The sequence below is a fragment of the Alternaria dauci genome, chromosome 3 (assembly GCF_042100115.1).
Source record: "Alternaria dauci strain A2016 chromosome 3, whole genome shotgun sequence".
NCBI classification, from domain to species: domain Eukaryota; kingdom Fungi; phylum Ascomycota; class Dothideomycetes; order Pleosporales; family Pleosporaceae; genus Alternaria; species Alternaria dauci.
This window is the reverse complement of record NC_091274.1, coordinates 1,225,966-1,246,003: the sequence shown is the minus strand read 5'-3', so window position 1 is coordinate 1,246,003 and position 20,038 is coordinate 1,225,966. Positions and strand designations below refer to the sequence as shown.

Below are 20,038 nucleotides of genomic sequence, written 5' to 3'. Positions count from 1 at the left end.
AAGTAAAGATTGTCCGTCTCATCTGAGAACTACAAAGATAAAGAGGACAAGGGACACAAGAAGCAAAGGACTTGTCTTAGGCATCCGCCTTTGGGCTCTCAACCGAAGTGCCTACGCCATCCGTGTGCGTACCAATACTCCGTCCACTTGTGGCTTGCTGCCGCTTGTTGATGAGTGCCTTGAGTTCGTCTGTCGTGCTCTTGCCGCCATTCTTTTCCGTGATGAGTCCCTTGAGCCATGCATTCTCCGTCTGCAGTTGCTGGATGGTAGCCTCTAGTTTGGCAACCTTCTCTTGCGCTTCCTTCTGGGACTGCTCGAGAGCTTGCTCGCGCTGCTTCTTTTTGATGCGGAAGCGGGCGCTTGCGGCTGTGTTACGGCGACGCTTGTCCTCTTCTGCGGCTACGCGGGCGTTCTCATCCAGAGACTGTGGCATGACGGGAGCGACATGGTCGAGCTTGCGCTTCTTCGAAGACTGGTCAAAGCCTTGGGCAACAGGAGATAATGAAGAGGCAGGTGAGGCGTAGTTGGGCGCGAGCGGAAAGTGAGCAGGCTGAGAGTGTGCCAGGGGCAGGGCCGGGTCAAATGCTGGTGTTGTACCGAAGTTGTTGAAGTCGGTGAATGGGAAGTCGCCTACTAGCAGATCAAAGTCAGTCATGGCTACTCTAGACAATGATGTGCTCGAGTGGCGATGCGAGTGCGTCGTCTTCTTTGCTGAGCGCAACAAGCAGTTACGTGCTTGCAGTCATGCATGGCTGCATATATAGGCCGCCTTGTGAGTGGCTGTTGTACAAGGTGTGGGGTGAGGGTGCATGCAACACACAGGGCGGGGTTTGCATGCGCCTTAACAGCCTGTTATTGGATGGAGTAATGCGAACCATGCGGCTATTGAAACAGACGAGTCTCGATGGATAACAACCAGGTTGACTGAAGAACAGAACACTCTTGAACATGGAAACGCGCTTACCATTCAGATTGAAATCCATGTTCGCACCGGCGCTGGTACCCGAATTGCGCGGAAACTCGCCGTCGGCCTTGAGCGGCTGTGTTTGCTCGCTATCAAAATGAAGACCAAAGTCACTGGCAGAAGCGAAGTCGACGCTGGCGTTGCGGGCGTTGTCCGCGTCGAAGAAGTCTCCGTTCAGGAAGTCGGAGAAGTCGTCGGTGGGCGCTGGATCGGCGAGCAGATCCTGCTGTGGCGACAGCTGGTTGAGGTTCGCAATGTACTGGGACACGTTGGGCCCTCGCTGGCCTTTGTAGGCGGACATGGGCGTATGTTTGCTATCCAGACGATGTGGCAGGAGGATCGCGGGAAGTCGTTGAGGAATTGGGGGAGATGGTGCTCCACTCAGGCCCGATCCAATGGCGGTTGCGAGTCCGATGCTGATTTTTGCGCCGCTGGAGCCTGGCTTGACGTCTCGAAGCGTTCGCTCGTTTGGTGTATACGTTCAGTTGCACAAGCCGTTGAAGAGGGTGCAAAAAGCAAGAGCAATGTGTGCGAGCGTCGTGACGTGGATGAACGTCAAAGTGCGCCAGGTGTTCTCGATCAACGGAAGCCCCGCGGTCGGTGACTAGAGTTATTAGCGACCACAAACCCCAGGGCCGCATTTACGCCGAGCCTCACCCCACGCGTGGTCCGAGTAGTCGCAAACGGCTCCAGCTTTCGCTCTCCCAGTCCGCAGTTTCGAGTTGAGAGAGTGCTGTGAACTACTGTCTATTTCTTTTGAATTGCCAACTCAAAGAAACTCAGCATGACTGTAGTCTCACAGAGTCTTACAGTCAGCCAGTTGTGTCGTTCCCACGGCACCTGAGCATTCATTGTTTGTAATCAAGACGTACATGTTGCCGACGACGAATCATGTTTGCGTGTTTTTGTCCGAGACTGGACCGGACACCCAAGCGGACCTTGCGTCCAAGAAGCGGCACTTTGCACGCGGGATATTATGCCATCTTCGGCAACGAAAAAACATAATCAGTGTCCTGGCAAGAATTGTATCACATTCCTAGCCAGCGAATGTACCTGCAAGTCCCATCAGAATAGCATCCAGAGGCAATAGGTGCCTCTATGGGCTTCCTCTAAGGGAGAGCTGTGGGTGCATGGAAATTGGTAATACCTGGTGGTCATCAATGACGGAGTGCAGCAAGACTACCGTGTACCTAGGTAGCTATGAGCCAGACAGAATAAACTGCAACGCATTCCAAAACGGCTCTGCAAGGGTCTCAAGACTCGTCCAGACCGCACACGTTAGATGTGAAGGGCTCTGGGAGCGATGCATCATCTACACCCAAGCACAACGGGGTGGGCCGAGTCACGTGGTGGGTCCTGTTCCTCCTCGACGCGTCGCGACTTCCACTATCGATAACAGCTTCCAATCAACAACAACAACCAACGGCCCCTCCATGTAGACGCAAAGCGCACCGACGTGATGGCGACCGCCCCCGACTGTAAGAATATTCCGCACTCTCACCGGTTGCCAACCAACCACCGCGAGGTCCAGCGCACCTTTACAAAGCTCTCTCGCCAATCGCTCGTATCGCTTGCGCTGCAGTGGCTCAGCAAGAAAAATCGCGATTTTTGCAAGCCGTACCTGCTCGGTGATCGCATAGAAGAGGACGGGGAGGAGATATACGAGCCGGCGCAAAGTCATGAAGTGCTTCAGGAGACGTACAAGCAGCTGGCCGCGCGCAAAGGTGGCAGGAGGGAGGTGCTTGACCGCATACTCGAGGGAGATTGGAGACACGGCATATCCATGTACCAGCTGGCAACGGCAGAGATACAGTACCTACTCGATCATCCAAACGCCTTGCGCTGGACGGCGAAGCGTCTCACAAAGATACCGAATGCGCGATCACCAGTGACGGACATGGAAGTCACAAACGATTCAGACCACCTACCACGATTCCAAGCGCAAACCTTCATGTCAAATCTTGCAAGAGAACTGACGCCGCTTATAAAGGCGCATTACCTGATTACACGGATAAAGACATCGCCCATGACTATATTACGAGTCTACATCCACGATTCGCCGTACAGTACCGAAGCATCGTTGATCATCGAGCCCAGCAGCACGGATAGCGCAAAAGCCGTCTTCTTTGTATGGCCGAACGGTTCGCCTTTTGTATACTCATCGCTAGCAACGCTTACCGGCCAGGTCGTGGGAGACGAAGGAAGACACCTCAGGGATATCGTGCAGCAAGCTATACCGAAAGCCTTCTCGAGACCTTCTGCGCGTTACCAGCTAACAAGTACAAACTTCACCACCAAGTCACTCGATGCCCTCCTGACTTACCGCGGACCCGGAAAGAGCAATGCTGCAGCAGGTGGTTGGAGCATCTTTCAGGATCATAGTTTTAGTCAGAATGCACTAGACTTCATCACCACACAAAAGTGTGAAGGGCAAGACAAGACAATAGGCGAAAAGAGCAACACCAATGGTGGTACCAAAGCGAGACCAGGTCGACCCAAGCGACCACTGGACGACAAACAGTCTTCGGATGCCAAGCGCAGGAAAGAGGTAGCTGCCGGCCGGTTCGGTACCTCAGCACAGCCCGACGATGGTCAAGGCCTGGAGCGATTCGAAGTTCGCATCGATGACCCGTTTCCATCACCATCCAATGGCAGTATTCCGACGCAACTAGACGACGACACATCGAACCCTGATGCTCAAACTAGCAACCGTACACGACGCGGCCGCCCTTCTCTTCTCGACAGAACCGCTAAAGATCTCGAGGAAATACAAAATGAAGAGGGCTGGGTACCGAACGTACGTGTCACATTCCAAGGGACGCATGTATTCGCTGGTATCAGGCAGTTGGTAGAAGAAGGTATTATAGACGGTGAGAAGATGCCGGGCTGGATGACTGGTGAAGCTGGCGTCACCATAAGCTCGGTCAAAAACGGGCGCATTCGCAGCAAGGATGATGTCCCTGGTGTGTAGTGGGGGTGTGAGCTTTCAATGTGTGGCGCTGACAGGTGTTTTTGATATCGATATACCCATTATGATGATGCGGCGTATGGCGTTCTTCTTGCTAGGCAACATGGACTTTGTGACACTGTAGGGGAATCCCGGTCTAAACTCTATTGGGTTCCAGACATCAGAGCAGTGTCTATGCTTTCGTGCTGCAATAGCCTTCTCTTGCTGGTCTAACATTTTGAAGACCCTCAGCGTTTCATGTCCTCCAAGATTATTTGTCCGTATAGATCCTATTCTTATCATCTCTCCATGCATTTTCACGCTGGTATTAAACATGACGCAGGGCAAGTCATCGATATTTGTTCAGAGTTTGTCTTGTACTGCATGGGATTTTTATCGGGCATAGACTCCTGCCCAAGGCAGATCAGTGCTCTGCCCTGTCGGCTGTTGACATCCGTCATATGCTACACTTTCGATTACGAATTCCGACACCGGCAATCACATCAACCCTCATCAGGCTGCCGAGCTTCTCAACCTACCCTATGGCCACTTCCATACCTCTTCAATACACCCGTTTGTGGCTTTACTGACTCGTGCGCCTCAACCCTTCGAGGGCAACCTAAAAATCTTCACAAGCCACAGCTAGCCCTCAACCGGAAGGATCGGAGTCACGAGACGTACCCGCCTAGCCGTGAAAACCGATAGCGATGTCATAACTGCAGTAGTATGCATTCATGGCCTTGCATTTGAAAGTTGCTCTAGAGCGCGGATTGGATGTGGCTTGCTGTGGCTGTTGCACGGTCCTTACGACTACCCTCTAGGATTGCGTGGCGGTTGCCGATAGCCGGGTAAGGCTGACACTTGCTACCAAGGGTTAGAGGTCAGGTGTTCTCGTATCTGACGTACGATAGTGTTCAGCCGAACAGAACTGAGAGTAATTGCAGGGTAAAGTGGGTTAGCAAGGTTCGATGCGGCTCACGGTTGGGTCAAAAGAAGCGTTTGTCCCGAACCGACTTCTCTCATGCTGGACCAGTGACTCCACCCAAGAAGCCTAGAGGCGGAAATAAGTCTTGACTGCATTTTATGGTGAGCGTATTGGTCTTGGCAAGGATACAAGAGAAAGCATATATACCTCATTACTCCCCCTAGTTTGCACTGCCACATTCGATGCTACTATCACTTACAAGCATTAGCTCAGCATCTACTACCTCAACACCAGAGCCAAACGTGGTCCAAGACTACCAAATACACTCCACAATCAATCAGGCCCCAAGGTCATCACCTTTTCTACTCAGTCTCCGACCATACTGCCGATGACTGACTACAAGACCCAACGCATCGACGCTCAAGACTTGACCTCAAGGCTTGTTTCGTTCGAACACCAGTCCAACATCACCAACAACGAGCCCGCTAAAGGAAATGAAGAAACCTCCACCGACCCAATTCTGTCCCAGAGATGTCCCCGATCCGCCTCCATCAACAGCGGCGTTATGCCCCGTTTCACCAAATCAGCAACAATGTCCACGACAGGCACCAATGACTCCCAGTACTCCCAATACTCTGGCCTCCACGTCATGCGCGCCGAACCCAGCTTCAAGACACATGCTGAAAGTGTTGGCGTCGCACCAGGCGAGTTCAGCAAACCGCGTGTCCACAAGCGCAGCCGCAGAGACACTCAGAGCAGTGTTGCAAGCGGCAAGAGTGCAGAAAGCGAAGAGCCAAAGGAGTTCAAGTACTATGGCCGCCATAGCAACCAATGGCTGTTCAACGACTTTAGTGTCACTGATGCTGTGTCCAAAGGTTTCAAAAGAGTGTTCAGCAAGGATAACGGTAAGAAGGACTGGTATGAGGACAGGAGCCATTGAGTATGGTGTCCAAATAAGGACTACGTCGAGCAAAGGCTTCGTCGTGCTGGAAGACAGATATGCATCACATCAATACAACCAATCGCATCACCAACAGCATATGATTTTGCCGACATGTTGTGACATTCTGACTGAGCAGCTTCTCGCCAACAATATGTCCGCTAGTACGACTTCCGGGCGACATCCAGTATGTGGTGTGTTAGGTGTCACTCCCAGACAGACTGACGGAGACACTTGTGATGCAACAAGAGCACAACTCGACGAAGAACCATCGAGAAAAGTAACAAGTTAGATGTCACAACCGTCATAGAGCGATCCGACTGCACTAAATAGAGAGAGCGATCCGACTGCACTAAATAGAGAAAGCGATCCCGTGAGATCGGGTATCATTCGCGAAAAAACGCCATCGCTATGGAGAATCAGCTCATGTCGTGCCAGTCATAACGCCGGTATATCAGAACGCCCCCATCATCTACATGGTATCCAAAGTCCACCCCTAGAGCATCATACTTTTTCGACGGCTGGCTGCGCGCTCTGCTCTCAACGTACTTGTCTCCCTCTCTCTGTCTCGCACTTTGATGCCTTCGGCCCCATCAACGTTCGCCGTTACGTTAGTCGTGTTGGCACCAGCCGGTACGCTTGCAGTGTCGGTAGATTTTCTCTCTTTCGCGCCTGCCGTTCGAGCACTTGACGTACCCTTGGCGATACCATTAGCGCTATTGCTTCTTCCTAAGCTCATGGTACTACTACTGCTCTTCACGTTCCCGCTTCCAGTGCGCTTGTGCAACAAAGGGAGCGCCCCTTCTACCCTTTCCCTCTCGGCTTTGTGCCCTTCTAACGAGGTTGATGCAGAAGAGGCAGGCATGGCAGAGTGTCGCCGTGCACTTCGTGCTGTTTTAGCAAGTTCGTTGACGCGTGTACGCGGGTTAGTCGTTGGGTCCGCAGGTGAAGAGTCCGTAAAGTCAAACACGGCTAAGCTGTCCTTCTCTTTCGGTTCTGATTGAACAGCTATCGTGTCCTTGTCTTGAAGAGGAAGATCTATTGACTTGGCAGTGACGGGCTCGGAGACGAATCCTGCATTTAAGGAAGATACTCTTCTCTTAGCAGTACTAGTTTCGGTGATGAGTGCGGATATGGCCTTCGAGGTTACCGATCGCTCCTCAGGCTCGAATGACGCTGGTGATGCTTTGGAATCCTGGTTCCTGTCGAGCTTCTGTCTCAACGGGCTTCCCGCTTCGGCCTCTTCCTCACCTCTCGACTGAGACACTATCGACACAGGTTTCCAGGAGATTTCACCATCGGCATCACGCTTGACAAGGGTTGAGGGTACATGCTGGGTCTCCACGCTTGTCCTGCGATCGACGACCGCGTCGACTAGCTTCGCATCTGGACGTCGCATCTTCACGTTGAGACTAGGCTCCTTGTAACTGACTTGAGGACGCGCTCGTCTGCCAGGCCGACCTGCTTGACCGGTCTGATCCACGGAACTGAGATCTCCTGGTGGCGGTGTGTCTTTGTTATCTGGTCGTTGCGTCGACGGCTCCGTAGACGGTGGAGAGAGGATTGTGTCCACAGCAGGTGTTTTAGGAGGTAGAGAGTCGAGTACAATACTTGCAGTAGGTATAGGTTCAGATATGGGTAGCAGCGGAAGATCCGGGGTCGTGTTGCGTGTAATGTTCAATCGAGGGCGACTACGAGTTTTGGATGCTGGCTTATCGGGCTTGTCTGGTTTTTCGGGCTTATCTTGATGCGAAGAGCGTTGCTTCTTTGGTGACAAAACTGGATCGGTGTTTACGGGTTCTATCAAGTCAGACGTGAATCCTATCTTGCTTTGTGTACACTTACTAGCTGAAAGGACGGGAAGCCGCTCTAAGGAGGAAGGCTTGGATTCACCACTAGATGCCTCTATGCCCTGACCACTTGGAACATTGCGGCGACTGAATCTGAAAGCATCGCCCTTAGCCTGGCCCACTTCCTCATCTTCCTGGACGCTGAATTTTCGCTTCGCTCCAGTACGCAGAGGCTTCGCAGCTGTCTCTTCAGCTTCTTCTAGAGATTCAAAAAGGGACACACGACGTATGTTGAGCTTCGGCCCGCTCTCTCGCCGCTTCTTACGCGTCTCGAGGTTTACCGATAACGCAGGCTCGCCGTCATCTCCAGCGTCCTCATGTTGTTCCTCTGCTGCGGAGCTGGGATCGAAACCAATGGGATCTTCATCTTCGAACCGCGCAACTGGTGGAGGACCAATGTCTGGTGATTGGCTGTCCGGGTCTTCGGAGGCCTGCTGGATCTCGTCCGCACTGTGACGAGTTAGTTTCGCGTGTGTCTGCACATGTTGTGGCTAGAACGGCGATGAAGACGTACCCTATTGTCCTTCGAGGATAGCATTTGTCTTCTGTGATTGTAGGCAACATGCCATTTTCTACCTCCTGAAGGCCTAATCCGCTCCTCCATTGCCGTTCCTCTCCGCTCTTCCTCTTCGCTGTCATCTGACTCTTTCGTCTTCCCCCATCTTTCGCAAGCCCATCCCTAGATTGCGATAGACCTGCTACCAGGCTGCTAAGCTCTGAAAGCTTGGCTTCAAGCTGTGTTTTGACAACATCTATCTGGGCGAGTGCCGGACGCGACTCAATAGTGTTGTGGAGGTTCAGGACCTGCTCGCGCAACGACAGATTCTCGGCAAGCAGCCGCGAACAGTCCGTTTCGAGGCTTCGTATGCGTATAGATTGGATTGAGTTCGTTTTTGCGAGTTCGCGGTTTTGCCTCAAAAAGCGTCGCTTGAGGGCTTCGATGGAATCCGTCGATGACTGAGGCGCGATCGGCGGCTCGTTGAGACGCGCCATATGCGAAAATAGGTATGTCGAAGTTAATTATAAAGCTGTAGACAATTACGCAGTCGTGGCGGCGTCGATGCTACAGGGCGTCGGTGGGTGTTCCTTCTGTGTTCGTCATTGCATGTTTACATAGCAACAAAGCTAATTCAACATGGTTTAGCGTAAAGAGCGGTTCCACGTGACACGAGGGGCATGAACGCGTATGAACACAGCACATTTGCATCACATCTGGCAACTGCCTAGCCTAGGATTGATTGATAAAGAATAAGCCAAAAGAAACAGACACCTTCTCCTATCGTCTATCGTTCCATAGAGAAGAGCCTTCTAGTAACGCAATCCCGCAAAGCAAGAACATCTGGCCACCGTTTACGAGTACGACTTGGACTTTGGACGAAAAAAAGGGCTTGAATCTTCGTCAACATTAAAAGATGTCAAACTTCACCCGCCCTCTCCCTACCCATCTCCGCAACCAGTCTATGGGCGGCTCTCAGCAACAGTCGCCTGTGTTGCTCGCGCGCATTGCAGAGAAGAAAGCCGAACTAGCGAACCTGAAAGACCTGCAAGCACTAAGTGGTGGACTCGCAGACCAGATGCAGATGCTCGCTGATAAGCTGTCAACTTTATCAAATGGAACGGAAGGTAGGTAATTGACTTTTTACACGCAGTCTTGAGTAAGGAGCACAGTAGGGTATCATGCTAACCTGGTGGTTGATCAGCTGTCGCAGCAGTATTGTCAAACTGGCATAATGTGCTGAGGGCTATCAACATGGCGTCCAGTAAGTTTTTTCACACGTTGGAAAGATTGTGTCCTAACTCACAGCAGCAAAACTTCCACAGCCAAAGGAAGAGGAAGATTCGGAAAAGAAGGCAGAGGATGAGCCGCCGTTGCCACAGACGCTTGTTCGCATTCCAACACAGCATGCGCCTACGGTAATAGAGCAGGCCAATGCAGCAACGGCAGAGGATTGAGCATGAGGACAACTTATGCCTGACGTCGGATCGAGCTTTTCGCGGAACCCAGACGCTCCGTAAGGCAGAGCGAGCACGATGGGTGGATGATTGACGCGCGATCATTTGCAAAAACATGCGCTGACCATCCAATTAACGAGCGTTTGCATGCAAGGGGACATCTTGAGATGGACATGGCACATCTGCAGTCGAGCCCAACGTTAGCTGCAGTTGATCCTACAGCTGAGGGATAGCGTGCGCATCGATGAACGGTGAGGACAGCACCAATGAGAGGCAAGTGGACGGGAATGAGTGTTGAAAGGGATACTTGTTCCCAACTTCACATGTGCACATTTAATGCTACATGATGATGTAAAAGCCTCGACGCGCCAAAATCAAACTGCGAAAAATGAGGTTTTACACACTATTCCAGTCCATTCCCAGCGCTATGCAATGACGCAGTCCCAAACATGACGTGCCTCGTGGACACCCGTAACTCCAAGCAATGAAAATCGTTTTCAGGTCGTACAAGCCAGCCCCTGGTACGACCGGGTGAGTCTGCCATCTGAGGCGCAATTGAAGCTCACTTCTTCTGCTTCGGCATCTTCTCGTAAGCATTCGGGCTTGGCTTCCTCCGTTGACGCTTATGCTTTTGCGGGGTACTAGAGCCCTCGCCGTGATCGTGGACGTCTTCACAATCACCATCGTGCTGATGTGGGCGTCTACCGCGCGCACCGCCAATCCTTCCAGCAGGCCTTGCGGTGCTGTTGTCGGGCTCGGAGTCTGAATCTGAGTCCGAGGATGAATCTGAGGAGTCATCGTCGGACGACTCGTCAGCGGCGCGGGGCTTGTGATAGATGCAGCAGACTTTGGTTTTGTCAGTACCTCTGATAGCACAACGGTGTTATTGGGCAATTGTACCTTTGGACGATTTCTTCCCCATGCCTTCGTTGTCAACCACGTCTTCCGCCCATTGAATGTGTCGACGTTCTGATGGCCCTGCTCGCAGACGAAGCACGCCCGAAGGTGCTGACAAACGCAGGACAGGCTGAGGGCGTACCTCCATTGTCCTGCTCCCAGAGTTTGGCGTAGCAGTCCTGGGGGATACTGGGTGGGGGGCGGCCATATTGCTGAAGTGCGACATGTTGTTTGACAAGGATTGCTAGAGAGATCGGACCCTTAAGAAGTTGGGACGGCAGTGGGGCGTAGCTACGCAGCGCAGGGACCAAAAGGAATCGCGAGTTCTATGGCCGGAGATGGGTCTTGATCACGGCCCGACGCCAAAGCTTGGGCGGTGGGTTGATAGTTGTATCGAAGACGGTAGCAGGAGGGTGTGAGGGATAAGCAGCGAGTTGTTAGCAGGTCATTGTTCTGCGCATGTGTGTCTTTGTTGTTCGACGATGATTTGTCTCGTGAGAGCAGCATGGCCAATGCGTCATAGTCGAATCGGTACTTCCCCGGCCTAACCCGCACCGGGCAGCCACGCCGACCCCACGATCGCTTCTGTCGGCGTCCATCGCCTATTTGTTCTATTGTAGCACACTTGCCAGCAGATGCCGTGCGTCGTTTCCCAGGTCACGCTGCATATTCACGGCTGCACGGTTGGCTGTGCACGACTTGCTTTTCCTTCGTGACAGCCCCTCGCTACCCCTCCGCGGACGAGAACGTATCGGCAGACCAGAGAACGAGGTCTAACACGCAACGAAGCCCCGAGGCTGTCAGAAAATCTCCCAACGATCATGCGCATGGTAGAGAATAGAGCCAACGGATCTTTGTAAGCATACTACGACGGGAAAACCTTGTTTCTCTGCTCGTGTCGAAAGGCTGTCGAAATCGTGCTCCTCCATCATACAAAGGTAGGCAATTGGACTGCATGATTTATTCTGAATGAGGACTAGAATATCTTTGCAGCATTTTTCGAGCGGAGAATTTGTTGTGTGTAAGCAACAACGAATTCTGGAAGCACACCAAAACGCTCTCACTCGCTTCAAGCCGAACGCTGCCATGATACTGCTGACCCATTGGAAGATCGACAAATACGATCTAATATGCTACTGTACCTTTCTCCGTTCAGATTGATTTATACCATCCATCACTGCTTCATTCCGGGGTTCCCTTTGACAACCTAAATGACTAGCGTCGCTTGTTACCTAGGTATACTTCAATCCTTACTTGCGTCCAGCCAATGCTGTGTATTGGCAACATGAATCTTCGAGTATCAGACATGCAAAGAACCATGTAAGACCGCAGAAAGCAGATATATCCTCCCGGTAGCGCCGGCAATGGACACCATCAGTATCCGTTCATGTATTTATGCCTCAAGAGCTCCGCGACGAAATGCAAACTTGCGCCTTTATAGAAGAGGTTGTCAGCTTAGTTCGTTGCCGGGACAGCATATTCGGGAAAGGTGATCAAAGCACCTACTGACATTCCAGTTCTCCTGCAGGCTGGTGTTCTACTCGCGATTCATTACCCGGTAGATACTTTGCATTGGTGAGCACGTGTTTTCTTGTGGCCATCCAAGCATGAAAGTCAAACAATGGCTCCGCGTACGGTCATGCTTTCCATATTGTGACATCGTTCGAATCGGGTGTTATCAAAGCAACTACCTATGCATGTTGAGCATTACATCAATGTCGTGTTTGCCATACCCATTCATTCTAAGCATACTCCAACAAGGTCTAGCAAAAGCGATGGAGATTCGAGTACGACAGTGCTCTCGAGACATCTGGACACCAGCCTACCAGCAGTAATCGCGTGACGAGGTACCAATCAACACACCTTCACTAAGGCTTGAACTAACATGGACGTGGAATTTGTACAAACATGGCCACCGACCATCTACACATGCGACTCCCAGAGTATGGGAGAGCTACATTCAAATACAGAAGACTGCACAAGTAGACTCATAGCTGATGTGCTTATTGCCCATCTGATAATACAACCTGTACCAGATGAAGGCACAATCTACACGATAGCCTAGACAGGATATGAATCGACAATGTTTCTATCAGAGAATATTTGACAAACTTGTGCGAGGTGTAAGTCAAGACGTTAACAAGCTGCCATGGCGCACTAGATGATGGAATGCAACTAGGATCGGTTCATGTAAGCTCACATCGACAGTGACGTCACATGCAGCCCTCTTCCTACAGCAAGGTCCGAGGCCTCATTCTGTAGTGAAGGCCTGGCCACCATGCCGGCAACCATGCGCTTATCAAACGACAGGAGCCGATTGCAATGGCAAAAGACAGGTAATTTCCTTGGTGATGAAGGGACATCGCAGGGCGATCCCAGTGGCGGTGAGGGACATTTGACAGTTCCTTCGCGTGCCCGCACCAACCCCAACAGTTGTCGTATCGTGTACGCAGCCGAGCGACGTGGGAAAAAGGGACGCTTGATTGTAACTGAACGTTGCACAGTCGATGCTTATGAGTTTCATAGGCCTCTGAAGAGTTTCACATGCTAAAAGGGGAGCAGAACAAATCTGACACATGGATAGCACAATGTCGATAAATGACGGTTGTCAAGCGGAAGCTGACTCGGAGGTATGCCGCATGCAGAACACAAGGCCGGCGCAGGTCGTGCACAACCACCGCTCGGCCGCAGCGGGATCGGGAAATGAAGAGAGCGTGGAGCGGGTTTGTTCTAGACCGGTTTGAGCTCCACTGCGTGGGAAAGGGGGGGGGAGGAGGGCTAGTTTTCTGCGGGTCTTGGGCGACCACAGGACGAGAGTGGCTATGCAAAGAGAGAGATTCCTCGGTAGTTGATGTGTTGTACATGTAGGAATAGAGCACAACGTGTGAACATGGAGAGACAGGCGTTCACAGTTCACGGTTCAGGGGCGCCAGGGCGCTTCCGATGGTGCCATATGGTCCAACAGAAGCCCTGGTCGACAATCTTCGGTTGGAGATGAATTGACGAATGATGGAAGCCAACGAAAGGGTTCCTGCAGTAGTCGACCCATATCGAGCTAGCGAGTGCGCATGGGGCGCGGTCCAAAATAAACGGTGCAGCTTAATTGCCTCCTGAAGCTGCAGGCCAGTAGGGGGCTTCGGGTGCAGCGCGACGGGTGGATGTGCAGCTGGGAAGATACGACGATAGCTCTATCGATTGCGCGAAGAGACTGGCGATAGCAGTGAAGACGTCTAGGCGGAGCTGGTTGATGATGAGGGTGTGCGTGGAGTGCAATCAACGGCCCAGATCAAGCTCAAACATGTGGCTGGGCCCAAGGACAAACGCGGGCCCTTCACTTTCTGCTCGGCGCAACAGGCTTGACTTGACCCGTGCAAGGCTTGAGCCAGCTGCCCAATCAGAGGGCCTGTCAGCCAGAGCCGGAGATCAGGCTCCTGTGCGGCGCCTCATCTACCTTTCGCGCCCGTCCGCCTTCTTTCCTTCAACTCACCTCTTCGTGGGCCTGTCGCTCTTTTAGCATCCATCATCAGCAACCTTCGCCGCTCGATCATATCTTACCCCAGTCATTCTTTTTTTTGTGGACCGAAGATTGTTTTGTTGTGTTGCTATCGCCCTTGGCCATCGCCGTCCGCTCGCTCATCGACTACTTCGGGACGAGTTTCGTATATACTATTCTCTCGACAAGTAGTCACGACTGAGTCACGATCTTACGTTGTTAATACTTACACCCTGGAGCTTCGCCCACCGCCGTACACTGCACAGCGTCACATCGACAATTCAAACGACGAGCTTCTCCCGGATTCATTACTAGCTCTATCCATCACGACCTCGCATGCGAACGCGCTCCTAGAGCCATGGCACATTCGCACCATCAACATATGCACCACCACCACGTGCGCAATGAGAACCATGTTGGTTCTCCCAGCAGTGCGAGTCAAGCAGGTCACATGGTCGAAAAGGCCACCCGCGTTCTTGTAGCTCGGGCCAGCGCAACATGTACCAACGACAGTGATCCTGGATGCACAAAGCCGACCCAAGTACCCACCATCGCCATTGCACTTGCCGTCATGTACGTAGTTCAAGTCCCTTGCAGTGAATGCGCTGATTGTTCTTAGTGTACCTGTCGTCGGTGTCATGGTTGTCCTGATCTTCTTACATCGCAGGAACAAGAGGAAGCTTGCTGAGGAAGACTCAAAGGACAAGTACAAGTCGCACGATTGGGGCATGGAGGGTGTCACCAAGTCTGGCAAGAAAGGAGGCCCCGAGATGAGCGTTTCAGAGAAGGAAATTCCAGGAGGTCACGATCGAGGCCTATCAATCGAGACCGGAAGCCCATACATACTGCCGGTTGGCCTGCACGGCTCTCGAGAGTCATTCCACTCGCTATCGCGCTCGCAGCATGATCCTCACGATCCTTACGGCCCCGTAGCTTATCTGAAGGATGACCAGAGCATCCGTAGCGCAGGCCGCGGTCCCTACCGAAATGACGCCGGATCCATGTACACAACTTCAAGCACTGGAACAAAGAAGGAAGGCCTTCAAGCCGGTCTGCTTCAGAACGCGCAGAGAATGTCGACTTCGCATCCCATCCGCGGCGAATCTCTGTCCCCTGATGGCTCACGGTCACCAGACAGCAAGTTCCCTGAGCCAGGTATTCCTCTCAGCCCGCTAAACCCACGATTCGAAAAGGAGACGTCTCCCATCTCGCCTCCAGCTGAATCGCTTTCAGCCGAGCCCAAGACCCAATATGCCGCCTTCAAGCCCACAAACGTTCCCACCATCTCTATTCCAGAGCCTGGTGTTACAGAAAAGCAAGTTAACAAGTCACCCGTCCAGACTACCAACGACATTCCCTCATTGCCACGCGTCCAGTCTCAGGCTGTTGTACTAGAGAACACAAACACGCATAGCATCATCAGCACCTCGAGCTATGGCGATGGCTTCCAGATCACGCCACCATCACCCAAAGAAAGCGAGCAGCCAAAGATCGTTGCACCCAAGCCCCGCTACTCAACTGGTCCTCAAAACGTTGGTCTTGGTGTAGATGACTTTGGTCACAGCACCAACCGTCTGTCAATGAGCCTACGTCCTATGCCTTCCGATGACCCCCAGGAGAACCCCGAAGAGCGTGCCAACCGCATCCGATCCTTCTACAAGGAGTACTTTGACGACTCTAAGCCTGAGCCCGCTGGTGGTCACCAGTACACCGACTACGTTGAGGACTATGGCTCAGAGTACCAAGACGGTACGGTATTTGACTCGCGTACCGGTGCCTTCGTCGTCGCCCAGCCCAATGCTCCTTTCGCCGAGCCCATCACTCGTCGTGCCATGACCCCTCCCCCTCGTGCTCCCCCTCGTTTCCGAAGCAACACTGCCACCGGTCCTCGTGGCCCGCATATGTCCAACAGCTCCATGGCTTCCTCGCAGTACCCACCGCCACGCGGCATGTCTTCAATGAGTGGACGTCTACCTGCGCCAGCGAAAAAGCCACTGCCTCCACCATCCGCCTTGTCTTCTCTCCCAACACCCGGAAAGCTTACCGAGAACTCCATGGTCTTCGACGCCGCCGATTTTGCGCCGCCGGTCTCGTTCCGCGAGAGACAAAACGGCATACGACCAGACAGTCCACTGGGTACTCCTAGGCCTTACAGTCCCGCCGTGCGACCGCACACACCGCTCGTTGGCTCATATGACGAGCTTCCCGCGCTACCCAGTCCCTACCTGATGCGCAAGTCTGGTACCTTCACTGCGCTTGACTTTGCACCACCTGGCCGCATTCGCGACCCTGCTGGCTCAGGTGCCTCCGATGCTGGATCCATCCGATCAAATCACTCTGGTATCTCAGCGGTCGGCAGGTTTGCCGTTCGCAGCGGAGCCAACCGCGTCAGCAGAATACCAAGGGATGTCATGGGTACCAAGGATGATTTCATGGTACAATTAAGACCCAGGATGAACATGGTAGAGGGCGCCTAAACCTGTCGCAACCTTTTCAGCACCCATCTTTGACGACAGACATATCGGCTCGCTGGCAGAGCTCTACTCTCCTACTCGACCGAACATCAAAAGCTCATATCATGTCAAATTCTACATACACTGCTTTTTAGCGGCTCTGACGATTTCCTTGGTATCGTGGCATAGACATAGCGCGCGCGTTGGCTACTCTCCATCTTCACATCACTGCAACAACCTGTACAGGCAGCTTGTCATGTACTATTTTCCTATATTTCTCCATCGCGGTTGTGACTCCATCGACCGGCAGATTACTCGTTTTCTAGGGCGGGTTAGCGATGCACTGGCGTTTTCCAATGTCTAATTTTTATTCTTCGGCGTTGCTGCGAGACGGAGGAGTTGAAGCAGAGGGCAGCTTGAAGGTTTGGAGACCATGGCGGCTTGGTGTAGGGAAGTGACTGTTGATGGGAGTCGTTGGAGTGACTGTGAAACATGTAAGCACATAGAGGAATGGAAAGGAGAAACATTGTTACAAGCACATGACTGTACCCGTATGTACCTGTTTGCACGTGTTGCGCAGCATGGCAGGGTTATGTTTGCTGTCAAAAAGAGGGCGTGCCAAGCAGGGAGCCCCGATGTAAATCAATGCACACGTCTGCTGCCGAAGCCAAGCGTCATCATCCGGTCAGGGACAAAATTATCCACGTAGATCACGAACTCCGCTCCCCCCCCGTTTTACCCGCGAAAATCTTACTCATGCATTTTCCTCGTGTTTGTCCACACCAAAGTACCCCAAACACAGCCACAAGCCACCAACTCCATGCCAAAGTCTTCATGGTAAACGGTAGCCAGGGCGACGTCATGACCAGCCTCTCGAACACGCGTACCGGCCAGACCATGCGAGTACCAAACGTGCGCCGACGCCGGTGCTTCAGTCGCGCCCAACGTCCACACTGATGATTTGCTATTGGACGTCTTAGCTGCGTGGCTTAGTGCCGAAGTGTGTCGTAGGCAATAATGCGCCGCGTCGCCAGCGCCTTCTTGCGGTGTCTAGTTTTGCTGTTAGGGGTCCTGTACGTCATAGCTCGAGATCTTCAGCAAGGCTCCATAAAAATACACGAGCGCTGCTGCAACACGCGCGTATGAGGTTGCGTTGTCCCGGATCCAATGACTGAGCATTCATCGACGCAGTGTTTCGGCCATTCGTCGTTCATCGTTTGTCTCAAGTTTCCCGTCGTTGCCTGTCCACTTGCTTCTCTCGCTACTCTCCGCTGCAGCGCTTGCTTCTCCTTGAACGCCTGAAAAACCTCCGAACCGCCTAGAATGGGCATCTTCTCGCGTCGACGCAAGTCGGATGATACCGCCGTCACACAGACATCGTCGCCAACCGTGGTACCTGAGCTCAGCAAAGAGCAGATCAAGCGCGCAACCCGTACACGCAAGATATGGGCACTCACAACCTCCTTCTTCCTCTTCATTACCCTCATATTCCTCATCCTTGTGAATATTGCAGGAGTCCGCAACAAGCCCGTTATCAGGAATTGGTACTTTATCCGGCTCGACTTGAGCCATATCGTGCCTGCAAGTGTACCGAATTTCGCCCTCATCAACACCATTGCGCAAACACTGGGTTTGCACGACTTCTACCAAGTCGGGCTATGGGGATTCTGTGAGGGCTATGCGGGCCAAGGCGTGACTCACTGCAGTAAGCCAGAAACGCTGTATTGGTTTAATCCTGTAGAGATTCTGCGTAATGAGCTTCTTGCTGGAGCGTCGAGTATGTTGCTTTCCACGATTCCATCCCCATTCTTGCACACGCCGCATTTCGGAAACCAAGCAACTAACAACAATACCTACAGTTAATCTTCCGGCCGACATCAACGACATCCTCGACCTAATTCACCTCGTCTCAAACTGGATGTTTGGTCTCTTCCTCACCGCAACCGTCTTGTCCTTTGTCCTCATCTTCGTCATGCCCATTTCCATCTACACGCGCTGGCTCACCCTCGTCGTTGCTATCCTCGCCTTCCTCAACGCCCTCTTCGCAACAGTCGCCTCCGTCATCGCAACCGTCATGTTCATCATCTTCCGCAACACTATCGGTGGGGTGGCTGAGCTAAACATTGAAGCGGAAATTGGCGTCACCTTGTTCGCCTTCATGTGGGTAGCAAGTGCTTTTGCCATATTCGCTTGGCTCGTACAGATGGGACTCTGCTGTTGCTGTGCATCCAGGAGGGATGTCAAGAAGGGCAAGAAGAGAGGCAACGAGAAGGCGTACCACATGAATCCTGCTGGCACAGAAGCTGGCGGCATCAGAGATACGAACATGGTCGCTGGCGAGACAAGAGAGAAGCCCGGCAAGAAGGGTTACCAGTTTTGGAAGCGGTCAGGCTAGGAGCCTCTCCCATCGGCATTCAACCTCCACGACCATGTCACATGTATAGATGTCGTCGAGGATATTGAAGTCCCAGGAGCGTAGCCCACGTGTTACTTGATGCTTGGCGCAAAAAAGGAGGAGCAATCTGGATCCTGTTTTTCGAGCGAGCGCGGCGTTGGTTTAGCGTTTTTTTTTGGCGTTTGACGGTACAGCACAGTACAACGAAGCCTTGGACAGGTGCAATCGACGCGACATGATATTGAGCAGGGACATGGTCCATTTCACCTACACATAGAACCTAATGATATCGCTATTTCGTCATAGACACAAGTCGTTGTACATTGTCATTCTGGCATGGGTATCTCAGTCGTGACCATCTCATAGTTGAGCTCCAAAGTCAGCAGTTCGCCTGGGCCTCACTTCACTTTGCCCTGCGCAGCACCCGCGTTAATCTTCTCCAGCGCATCCATATCAATGATCCGCAACTCGGTTCTCGCCCACAGAATTATCAGACAAATGACGCCAGGCAAGAAGCCGCCTCCTATCATGAAGCCCTGAGTCCACTCGCGTGCCAACCACACCTCGTACAGCGCCAAGAATCCACACACGGCTCGGTTGGTAGGCACAATGTAATCGCCTATCTTGTCTGCCATGTCCTCTGAGAGAAAGGGCACAGGCCGCCTCACGCTCTTCTCCGTCGGTTGCTCCCAAGCTGGTGTCTTGTTGTAGATTCCATATCCGCCAATGGGTTTCTTGCCCTTCCCCGCCCCTCTCGATGGCTGTTGGAGCGTGGGAGGTGTGACATCCACGCCATCTATGGGTTCCATTTGTGTAGGTGGTAAAGGTAGGAAGTACAGGGTATATGCCGTGGCTAGTAGACTCGCGACAGCGACCAGACTTGCTGGGAGGGTGGAGAGGGCGAGTAAGCGGGGTATGTAGAGGAGCGTGGGGAGCAGAGGGAGCGCGAGGAGAAAGAGCGTGTATGTCTGTGTTGTGGAAGTGTCGTGTGTGCTGAGGGTGTGGAGGAGGGCTGCGCGGTCTGTTTGGTCGCGTTAGCTGGGTGCCGGCTGAATAGCTGGTCGAGGGCAAAGTGCTACCTTGCTCGTCCATGCCCGCTTCTACTGCATCTTCGTCGTCGGATTCTGAAGGATATTTGAACGTTTTGCGCAGTCGTTGCGCTGCCACTGTTTCTGCTTTCTTGAGGTTCTCCATGTCCTCCTCCGTCTCTTGCGCAAAGCT

General features: G+C 52.7%; 10 protein-coding genes across 10 annotated transcripts; 5 read left to right on the top strand and 5 right to left on the bottom strand.

The window, feature by feature from the left end:
• Positions 1-76: 76 nt before the first annotated feature.
• Positions 77-1,265, bottom strand: ACET3X_004068 (uncharacterized protein; the record flags this gene model as incomplete). The annotated part of the gene is made up of 2 exons (XM_069450232.1): positions 77-630; positions 965-1,265. The coding sequence occupies 2 exons, from the start codon at positions 1,263-1,265 to the stop codon at positions 77-79; spliced, it is 855 nt and encodes a 284-aa protein (XP_069308046.1).
• Positions 1,266-1,445: 180 nt separating this feature from the next.
• Positions 1,446-1,857, bottom strand: ACET3X_004067 (uncharacterized protein; the record flags this gene model as incomplete). Its single annotated transcript, XM_069450231.1, has 3 exons — positions 1,446-1,568; positions 1,622-1,711; positions 1,837-1,857. 3 exons carry the CDS (start codon positions 1,855-1,857, stop codon positions 1,446-1,448), a joined length of 234 nt encoding a protein of 77 aa, XP_069308045.1.
• A 521-nt stretch (positions 1,858-2,378) lies between these two features.
• On the top strand, positions 2,379-4,211 carry ACET3X_004066 (uncharacterized protein). The gene has a single exon (XM_069450230.1). It carries the CDS (start codon positions 2,424-2,426, stop codon positions 3,933-3,935), a length of 1,512 nt encoding a protein of 503 aa, XP_069308044.1. The 5' UTR covers positions 2,379-2,423; the 3' UTR covers positions 3,936-4,211.
• A 736-nt stretch (positions 4,212-4,947) lies between these two features.
• On the top strand, positions 4,948-5,862 carry ACET3X_004065 (uncharacterized protein). The gene has a single exon (XM_069450229.1). It carries the CDS (start codon positions 5,225-5,227, stop codon positions 5,774-5,776), a length of 552 nt encoding a protein of 183 aa, XP_069308043.1. The 5' UTR covers positions 4,948-5,224; the 3' UTR covers positions 5,777-5,862.
• A 410-nt stretch (positions 5,863-6,272) lies between these two features.
• On the bottom strand, positions 6,273-8,619 carry ACET3X_004064 (uncharacterized protein; the record flags this gene model as incomplete). Its single annotated transcript, XM_069450228.1, has 3 exons — positions 6,273-7,576; positions 7,622-8,076; positions 8,141-8,619. The coding sequence occupies 3 exons, from the start codon at positions 8,617-8,619 to the stop codon at positions 6,273-6,275; spliced, it is 2,238 nt and encodes a 745-aa protein (XP_069308042.1).
• A 419-nt stretch (positions 8,620-9,038) lies between these two features.
• On the top strand, positions 9,039-9,579 carry ACET3X_004063 (uncharacterized protein; the record flags this gene model as incomplete). Its single annotated transcript, XM_069450227.1, has 3 exons — positions 9,039-9,249; positions 9,327-9,386; positions 9,434-9,579. The coding sequence occupies 3 exons, from the start codon at positions 9,039-9,041 to the stop codon at positions 9,577-9,579; spliced, it is 417 nt and encodes a 138-aa protein (XP_069308041.1).
• A 562-nt stretch (positions 9,580-10,141) lies between these two features.
• On the bottom strand, positions 10,142-10,624 carry ACET3X_004062 (uncharacterized protein; the record flags this gene model as incomplete). The annotated part of the gene is made up of 2 exons (XM_069450225.1): positions 10,142-10,425; positions 10,480-10,624. 2 exons carry the CDS (start codon positions 10,622-10,624, stop codon positions 10,142-10,144), a joined length of 429 nt encoding a protein of 142 aa, XP_069308040.1.
• Positions 10,625-13,947: 3,323 nt separating this feature from the next.
• On the top strand, positions 13,948-17,010 carry ACET3X_004061 (uncharacterized protein). The gene is made up of 2 exons (XM_069450224.1): positions 13,948-14,542; positions 14,589-17,010. Exons 1-2 carry the CDS (start codon positions 14,328-14,330, stop codon positions 16,444-16,446), a joined length of 2,073 nt encoding a protein of 690 aa, XP_069308039.1. The 5' UTR covers positions 13,948-14,327; the 3' UTR covers positions 16,447-17,010.
• A 735-nt stretch (positions 17,011-17,745) lies between these two features.
• Positions 17,746-18,817, top strand: ACET3X_004060 (uncharacterized protein; the record flags this gene model as incomplete). Its single annotated transcript, XM_069450223.1, has 2 exons — positions 17,746-18,199; positions 18,282-18,817. 2 exons carry the CDS (start codon positions 17,746-17,748, stop codon positions 18,815-18,817), a joined length of 990 nt encoding a protein of 329 aa, XP_069308038.1.
• A 398-nt stretch (positions 18,818-19,215) lies between these two features.
• On the bottom strand, positions 19,216-20,011 carry ACET3X_004059 (uncharacterized protein; the record flags this gene model as incomplete). Its single annotated transcript, XM_069450222.1, has 2 exons — positions 19,216-19,838; positions 19,897-20,011. 2 exons carry the CDS (start codon positions 20,009-20,011, stop codon positions 19,216-19,218), a joined length of 738 nt encoding a protein of 245 aa, XP_069308037.1.
• Between the last annotated feature and the right edge of the window lie 27 nt (positions 20,012-20,038).

What these genes read in the sequence shown, in the direction of transcription:
- ACET3X_004066 (XM_069450230.1), top strand. Translation starts at nt 2,424, where the DNA reads ATGGCGACCGCCCCCGACTGTAAGAATATTCCGCACTCTCACCGGTTG.
- ACET3X_004061 (XM_069450224.1), top strand. Translation starts at nt 14,328, where the DNA reads ATGGCACATTCGCACCATCAACATATGCACCACCACCACGTGCGCAAT. An exon ending in GCCATTGCACTTGCCGTCAT is followed by an intron (nt 14,543 to 14,588) that starts GTACGTAGTTCA and finishes GATTGTTCTTAG; the next exon opens with TGTACCTGTCGTCGGTGTCA.
- ACET3X_004065 (XM_069450229.1), top strand. Translation starts at nt 5,225, where the DNA reads ATGACTGACTACAAGACCCAACGCATCGACGCTCAAGACTTGACCTCA.